Source organism: Arachis stenosperma, chromosome 5, assembly GCF_014773155.1.
Source record: "Arachis stenosperma cultivar V10309 chromosome 5, arast.V10309.gnm1.PFL2, whole genome shotgun sequence".
NCBI classification, from domain to species: domain Eukaryota; kingdom Viridiplantae; phylum Streptophyta; class Magnoliopsida; order Fabales; family Fabaceae; genus Arachis; species Arachis stenosperma.
In genome coordinates, this window is record NC_080381.1 from 131,224,199 (window position 1) to 131,232,509 (window position 8,311).

Consider the following 8,311-nt stretch of genomic DNA (forward strand, 5'->3'; position numbering starts at 1 on the left):
CCATTTCGTTTCTTGTAGGCACATAATGTTAATCTTCCTCCTTGTCATGGTGTCCACCACCTCCATGGACTTTCCTGTTAGAGTGCCTATGTTCCATGTCCCAAATCTCAACCTTCTATCGCTTCGACCTTTATCTTTTCCTTTGTGAACTAGCTTATTTACCCTCGTCCGTTCACGAAAACGCGAGAACCCTTGCTCATTTAACACTACATCCGGGCACCGATGCAGCGGCTCTTGCTTCGATACTGTACTCTAGCCATACGGCGCGTCGTTGCTATGTAATCTTAATTAGAAGAACATAAATATAATCTTACTTGTTAAATAATTAAAAATGAGTACTTTCTTTACTTGTTAATATAAAATTCTTGAAAATCAATGAGAAATTGTAGTATGTTACCGATAAAAAAGTAAAATAGAGAAGTGTGAACTTTAATTGATTTATACAAATAAATTTTGCTTTTTAAAATGAGTGAAGAGAAAGAGAATGGAAACAAACAATGAAAATAAAAAAGTCAACATTTATAGTTGAGAAAATTAAAATTATTAAGATAATTATGACATGATATGTTAACTTATAATATGATATGTTAACTTGATTGGACGCTATTTTTAGAAGAATTTTTTTTATGATTTTTTAAAAAAATTTAAAAAAATAAAAATAATTTTATATTTGAATATTTTATGTAAATTTTTTTATTTATTAATTATGTTTGAATAAAATAAAATAAAAATATTTTTTGTTAATTTATTATGTAAAAAATATCTTTTTTTAAAATATCTTTTAAAAAAGATATAAAAGAGTTGTTTTAGCTCTCAAAAAAGATTTGTTTTTAAATGATATTTTTTTTAAAAAATCTTTTACAAAAATAAAAGTGATTTTGTATTTGAATATTTCATATAAAAAGATTTTTTTATCTATCAATTATGTTTGGATAAAATAAGATAAAAATAATTTTTTATTATTTATTATGTGAAAAATATTTTTTTTAAAAATTTTTTAAAGAGATATATATTGTAATTTTTCAAAAAGATATTTTTTATTTTTTTAATATTTTTATTTTTATATTAAAAATTTATTAAACATACCAAAAAATAAAAAAAATTATTAAATTTTTTTATTAATTTAATGATATTCAAACAAGCACTTAATGCATTAAAATAATTCTTTCCAAAAAAAACATTGTAACTAATTAATCGCAAAAAAGATCGCAGACTTGATTTAGTTACAGGATTTAACTAACTACTTTCCAAGTAAGCTAATCCAACTGAAAAATACACATAACAAAAGTAAAAGAGGAAACAACCCTCATCTTTATATGCATGTAAAAAGGAGGGTGCACTGTGCTTATAGCGGCACACAGAAGCTGAGAATCGCCTAAACAGCAATCACCTAAATCTTAATGGCCACGCTTTCTGCTTGTGCTTCACCACCTTGGCTAAACCCTAACCCTAATCCCAATTCGAATCCCGGCCCCAATTGTCTCCCAGATCAATCTCAAACCCTCGACTTCGATTCCCTAATGGCCTCTCAATCTCAATTACCGCCTCATCACGCTCCCACTGTTGCTTCGCCGGGATCTTCTTCTCCCAACGCGGCTCCGGCGGAACTGCCGTCTCTCCTCCATGTATCTTTCAACCAGGACCACGCCTGCTTCGCTGCCGCTACTGAGAATGGCTTCCGCATCTACAATTGTGACCCCTTTCGTGAGCTCTTCCGACGCGAGTTCGACGGCGGCGGGATCGGTCACGTGGAGATGCTCTTCCGGTGCAACATCCTTGCCCTCGTCGGCGGCGGGTCCCACCCTCAGTACCCCCCGAACAAGGTCATGATCTGGGACGATCACCAGGGGAGGTGCATCGGCGAGCTCTCGTTCCGCGCTCCCGTGCGAGGCGTCCGGCTCCGCCGAGACAGGATAGTGGTGGTGGTGGAACAGAAGATATTTGTGTACAACTTCGCGGACCTGAAGCTGCTGCATCAGATCGAGACCGTCGCGAACCCTAAGGGTCTCTGCGCGATTTCTCATTCGTCGGATTATCTGGTGCTGGCGTGCCCGGGGCTGATGAAGGGCCAGATTCGCGTGGAGCACTACGCGCAGAAGAAGACTAAGTTCATTTCGGCGCATGACTCGAGGATTGCTTGCTTCGATCTCACGCTTGATGGGCAGTTAATCGCCACTGCCAGCTGCAAGGGAACTCTGATTCGGATTTTTGACACAGATAGTGGCACGCTCCTTCAGGAAGTATGTTCTATGCTGTGTGTGTGTGTGTCTGTGTGTGTGTGTGTGGTTTTCTTTTGGTGTTTGATCTGAGATTATAGGTTTTGTTTTGTCATTAATTTAGTATGATTTGTTTATGGTGTATATGCTATTGGATGGTACTGTTTGAGCTTCAGTATGCTGTGATTATAACTCATGACTTTATAGTCTGAATGGGACTTAGTTTGGCATGAAAATTATAAGATAATGAAGATAATTGACTAATTCGAATTAGAAGAATCATTTAGGTGGGTAATTTGTTTCTGGTGTTTACCTGTTAGATGTTGTATGGTGCAGCCTTGGACTGACATAGATGATTGGCTGGATGGTGAAAATTATGAACATGAATGACTGCTTCATAACTGCTATTGGTCTACCATTTATAGGAGAGACTCATTATTATTTCGGGATACAAGTGAAAGTCCTTATTTTAGGAAGTAACTTTGTATTTTGTAGAATCAATTATGAGCTAGTGTCTTTCTTTGTGCCTTATTTGTTCCCTGTTTTCAAGCTTGAATTTAATGTTTGGGCATGTAGAAAATTTTGGTTTGCATGTATAGATTTTATTGGTTATCTAATTCAGGTAAGAAGGGGTGCAAATGTGGCTGAGATCTTTAGTTTGGCATTCTCTTCCACTGCTCAGTGGCTAGCAGTCTCAAGTGACAAGGGTACTGTCCACGTTTTCAGCCTTAAGGTTAATTCCAATGTCCCTGATGATGAAAATTCACATCGTTCTTCCAGTTCAGATGCTGCTATTACCCCATCTAGCCCATCTAGTTCATCTCGGTCATTCATTAAATTTAAAGGTAAGGTGCTTTTTTCAAAAAATGTTCGGTTTGTCCTTGTTTTGAAGTTAGTTCTGGTAGGTGCCTTTATAAGTGAAGTGGTTGTATTCACCAATCTGGTTAAGTTTCTCCTTTTCCCCGTCAATTTTTATTTGAGCTAGACTAGTCGTTGAATATATTGGGAGTGCTTTATTGTTATATCTGTTTATTTATTTATTTTTGCATTAAATGATTTTCCTTCAATTCCAAAGAGAATTAGTTATGAAATTTCTTTCCTAATCCTGTGCTACATTGTCTTTCCAGGAGTTTTGCCTAAGTATTTCAGTTCAGAGTGGTCAGTTGCCAAGTTTCACTTAAATGAGGGCTCTCATTACACTGTTGCATTTGGTCTCCAAAAGAATACAGTGGTAATTCTTGGTATGGATGGAAGGTAAGATCTAAGCAAATGAGGAAACGCATTTTTTTTCTCAAGCTGTTGTTTATAGCTTTTATTTTTATCCAAGAGGCTTTAGGCCCTGTCTTCATATGCTAATTTGAAATGCTATGCATGAAATCGAGAATAGTGTTTGCCACTACTGTTATACTTTTGTAACCTTAAGGATATAAGATGATCTTCAAGCATCCATTGCCCGTCCACATATTGGATTTTAGTGATCTTTTTTTAATTGTTCTATGCAGCTTCTATCGATGTCAGTTTGATCCAGGGCATGGTGGAGAGATGACCCAGCTTGAATACCATAACTTTTTAAAGCCAGAACCAGAAATAGCCTCGTGAGACCCTGTAGAGTTTGGTGTTTCAAGCCTTTTCGTTAGGGTTGCACCGTTGCAGTAATATGCACCTTGCGGATTAATAGTAATAGTATAGCTGACTGAAGTAACACTGAGCCCGTTAATCCGTTATAAATAGTAATACACGGTCTATCTTGTTACTTCCATCTCTGATATTGTAATTATAATATTCTATGTATATATATAGTTTATTAATTTTTTAATAATATATGTTGACTGCTGTGGTAAAGCCAAATTTTTTATCCTTAAAGCTTTGTTAGGAAGATTTTGATACGCAAACACAGTTCATATCTGCAAAATCAAAGTTGAAAGCAGAAATCAGGTTTAAGGCTGAAGTTGTATCGCAATCAGAATGGAAGCAGTAATATGCTCTTTGCTCTTGTCTTTACTCCGTACTATCATACCTACTTTGGTAATAAATTTTCTTCATCCTGGTAGGTGCATGGTAACTTGTGTAGGTGGATAAGAGATCGGCATGGGTATGAAGGAGTTAGTGTCGGTGAGGACGGGTACATTTAGAATGGTTAAAACAGATCTATAAGATTAAAATCATAAATTTATTCCCTAGACTTCAATTCCCAAGTCCCATTCCCACTCCACACTACGCGTATCATTCGAGGGCTCACTACAATTCTCAGCTTTAGTTATTCTTAAGAGTATATAATCATTTTTGTTCATTAAAGATTTAGCTGTTAATAAAATCAGCCATCAAAACACAAAATTAATTTGTATGGATAAACTTCTGATATATAGCTTGTTTCTTGCGATATTGTAATTCGTTTTATTTTTATGGAATGAGTATAACTCGAACATCAAATAACACGAAAGGTGGGTACCTGCAAAAGACATTTTGATACTCAAATCAATAAGTGTTTAACATGCATTAAAATTATGTGAATATAGAATGTTAGTAAAGAGTTTATAGACATATAGATAATTAGATATTAATATATGAGTACCTAAACATAAAATATGAGATTAGTGTGTAAAAGTTCATAGTTCTTTCCTTGTTGATGGATAGATAGTATTTTATATGAATACTCGGTTGATGGAGAATGCTAATGTTATGACCGTTTAGTTATTTTTTTTCTAAAGATAAAACTTATAGTTTATTGCATAAAGAGGGTCAAATACAATAAACAGTATATTTTAGCAATTGGGAGTTTCCCAAATAGAAAGAGATGACAATACTCAAAGAAAATGAAACAGAAACTAAAGCAATTAAAAAATCAAATTAAGGGTGTGGTTGTCGTGGAATGCAATGGATTCGGAACTGTGTTGCCCATTTTCATTGCATGGGATAGAACTTCCCCAGACTCCCTTCATTTCTGGCCAAAGATGAAGAAGTTTCGTGACAGCCATAACTTTCAAAGAAGGTAAGCAAGCTCGCCCTTCCTTCTCTTGAATTCTGGTTGGTGTTTGAGCTTCTCTACCATTTAACACCACCACTGCCATGCTTGAGGGTTAGCATCTCTTGGAATCAATGCTAGCAAATTGAGACATGTTTCAGACTGCCATGGATTTCGAACAAAACACTACCGACTGAAGTGCCGATTCTGGTTCCATTGAACATCTTGGGCAGTGAGGGTTAATAGTAGTCAATAATGACTAATAAAATTGTCACTTACAAGCTAAGAATAAATATTTCATCATGAGCAATTAAACTCGAGTTATAATTTATATTGAGTAATGGATCATAGTCACAAGTTTTATTCTGGAGATCATATGATCCAGACTAAGCTTATAAAATAAAATAAGTTTATAAATCAATGGAAAGATAACATAAATAATAATAACATGGTGAGCTTCTAAGTTTAGTTGAATCATTATGTCGACACTTGTTAAAAAATAATTGAGCGATAATAGTTATTCAATCAAGACAATTTCGTAAAAAATAGTTTTTTATTTGAGATTAATATTTCATATAATACATAGTATCTAATTGTATACAAATTAAAAAGTTTAAAAATATGTTTTCGTTGAAAGAATTAATTGTATAATTCGAAAATACAATAATCAATTATCTTGACAATTTTTCATTCACGGGAATTAGTTATTAAATATTTGCAAGCAACATGATATAAATAGTTGAGCCATTAGCTCCTCAAAGCAAGAATTCTTTTTCTCCATATGTACATATGTGTTACCAATATATTACTTTCAAGACTTTTCTAAGTTGAATATTAAATTCTATTACATGTACTGCCGTGTTAGTTAACAAAATTGTTGTTACACCGATCCAAAACTTTTTTTTAGGATTCTATCCAAATAAATATCTCTTGTTCAGGTAGCTCCTGAACACAGTATAAAACAAAAAGGAAACTAGTTTAACTTTTAGTGCTGCTTAATTTAAACTAGGAATGTTTAAAATCTAACCTGCCCTAAAACCTGACTTGAACTCAAATAATTTTTTTTTTTGTTCGATATATATTTTTACTTGATATACTTTTTTGAATTGAATTCGGGTCATAGTTCACGAAAAAGGTTATTGTTTCATGGTTTAATTAATATTTTTTATTATATTATTTTGTTTTTATTTTAATATAAATATTATATAATAAAAAAATATAAGGAACTAACTTTTTTATAAACCAACTCAACTAATTTTCATCTAAATCTAATTTTGAAATTAAAAAAATTAGATTTCGTACTCTTTACATATACTCACCGTTAAACTCAAGCAATGAATCACTTACTATAGGCGTTCTCATTCTCTCTCTCTTCCAGTCCTCCTTCCATCTATAAAAAGATATCGAATTGCAAAAAAGCATCCATAACCCTTTATATTGTAGATGTTTTTTCGTCCCTTAATAAAAAAATATATTGAAATTTAGAATGCGAATTTTCTTTAAAAAGAAAGAAACATCTAAATTACAAAAGAAAAATTTACAATCTCTTAAGAATAAATTTAATGTGATTTAAATTTTTTTGATGTGATTTGGACATTTTTTCATGTAAAGTGGATGTGTTTTTGGATATCATTTGAATGATTTTTTATTATATTGTGGATTTTTTTTCAGTTCTTTAATAGAAAATATATTGGAGTTTAGGATGCAGTTGAAGTTATGTGATTTAGATTTTTTTAATTTAATTTAATTTTTTTTATGTAATTTGGATGTTATTTCGATATAATTTGAATGTTTTTAGTATATTGTGAATTTTTTTTGTCCCTTAATAAAAAAAATATTGAAATTTAGAATGCAAATATTTATTTTACAAAAAAAAAAATCTAATTATAAAGAAAGGAACATTCATAATCCTTGAGAATAAATTTTCAACTCACAAATATTAACAAATAAAAAATATCTATTATTTACAAAATAAAATCCAAACAAATAAAAAAAAAATCCAAACTTTATAGAATGAAACATTTAATTACTAAAAAAATCCACAACCCTTTTTTTATGGGCCTTAGGAGTTGGTTGAAGTTTAGCTACATTCCTGGTTGGTTATTTAGTGAAGTTGATATATAATATCTAGAGAAAAATATAAATAGGTCTCTAACTTTTAATTAAAAGATAAATATATTTTTGATTAATTAAAAATATAAAAACGTCTCTAACCTTTTAAAATACGAGATATTTAAATTTCTCCATCCAAAATATATAAAAAATCAAATCAGTCATTTAAAAAGATTTAAATGTCTCGCATTTTAGAAAATGAAAGACATTTTTTTTAATTAGTCGAAGACATATTTATTTTTGAGATAAAAAATCAAAAACCTATTTATCATTTATTCTAATATCAATTAACATTTATTAAATACAATTTTTAAAGATAAAATTTTATTAGTTTGTTATATCCATTGACCGATTTAATCAGTTTATATTAAATTTGTTAAACTAGATAAAGAGAAATATTAGAGGATTATAATAATTTATTTTTTTATCATTAGTTAATCATAAATGTATAAAATTATGGGATAAAATATATTGTTGGATTACCAAATTAAAAAAATTGAATTAATGATTAAGTGATGGCAAAAAATAATAAATTTTAATAGTACTAACATTCCTCCATAAATTCAAATCTTTAAAATAAACACAATAAAATATTTCCAAATCTAATTAAACTCATCCATCTTAGTCAATGTGCACCGATAATTTACTAGGGCTGGTAAATAGATATATCCATTCCGTCTCATTCCTCCCTACCAAAAGTCCTTTCTGCCTCCGTCTATTGAGACGGTCTTAAATTTTTACCCTGCCTCGCCTAATAGTAAATTAGTTTTTTTTTAAAAAATTAAACTATTAAATATTAAAAAAAAATTTCACAAATATTTTAATAAAATTATAATTTTTAAAAATATAAAAATTTATAATTTCTAAATTCATAAATATTAAAATCTTTATAATTCTAAATATCTAATAAACATAATCATCAACCAAATTTTTTAAAACAAAATAATAAAATTAACATTGTTCAAATCAAAATAAATATTTCTAAAATGATAAAAATTGAAGTGCAGTCAACTTTACGTAA

The 8,311-nt window shown here is 31.0% G+C and overlaps 1 protein-coding gene across 1 annotated transcript; it reads left to right on the plus strand.

Annotated features, from left to right (window-relative positions):
• Positions 1–1,315: 1,315 nt before the first annotated feature.
• On the plus strand, positions 1,316–4,077 carry LOC130980093 (autophagy-related protein 18a-like). The gene is made up of 4 exons (XM_057903726.1): positions 1,316–2,240; positions 2,839–3,061; positions 3,344–3,470; positions 3,719–4,077. The coding sequence occupies exons 1-4, from the start codon at positions 1,401–1,403 to the stop codon at positions 3,813–3,815; spliced, it is 1,287 nt and encodes a 428-aa protein (XP_057759709.1). The 5' UTR covers positions 1,316–1,400; the 3' UTR covers positions 3,816–4,077.
• Positions 4,078–8,311: the final 4,234 nt, after the last annotated feature.

Bases quoted from the DNA above. Each gene is read 5' to 3' on its own strand.
- LOC130980093 (XM_057903726.1), top strand. From the start codon at position 1,401: ATGGCCACGCTTTCTGCTTGTGCTTCACCACCTTGGCTAAACCCTAAC. The intron at 2,241-2,838 runs GTATGTTCTATG...TATCTAATTCAG, and splicing joins GTGGCACGCTCCTTCAGGAA to GTAAGAAGGGGTGCAAATGT. The intron at 3,471-3,718 runs GTAAGATCTAAG...TGTTCTATGCAG, and splicing joins ATTCTTGGTATGGATGGAAG to CTTCTATCGATGTCAGTTTG.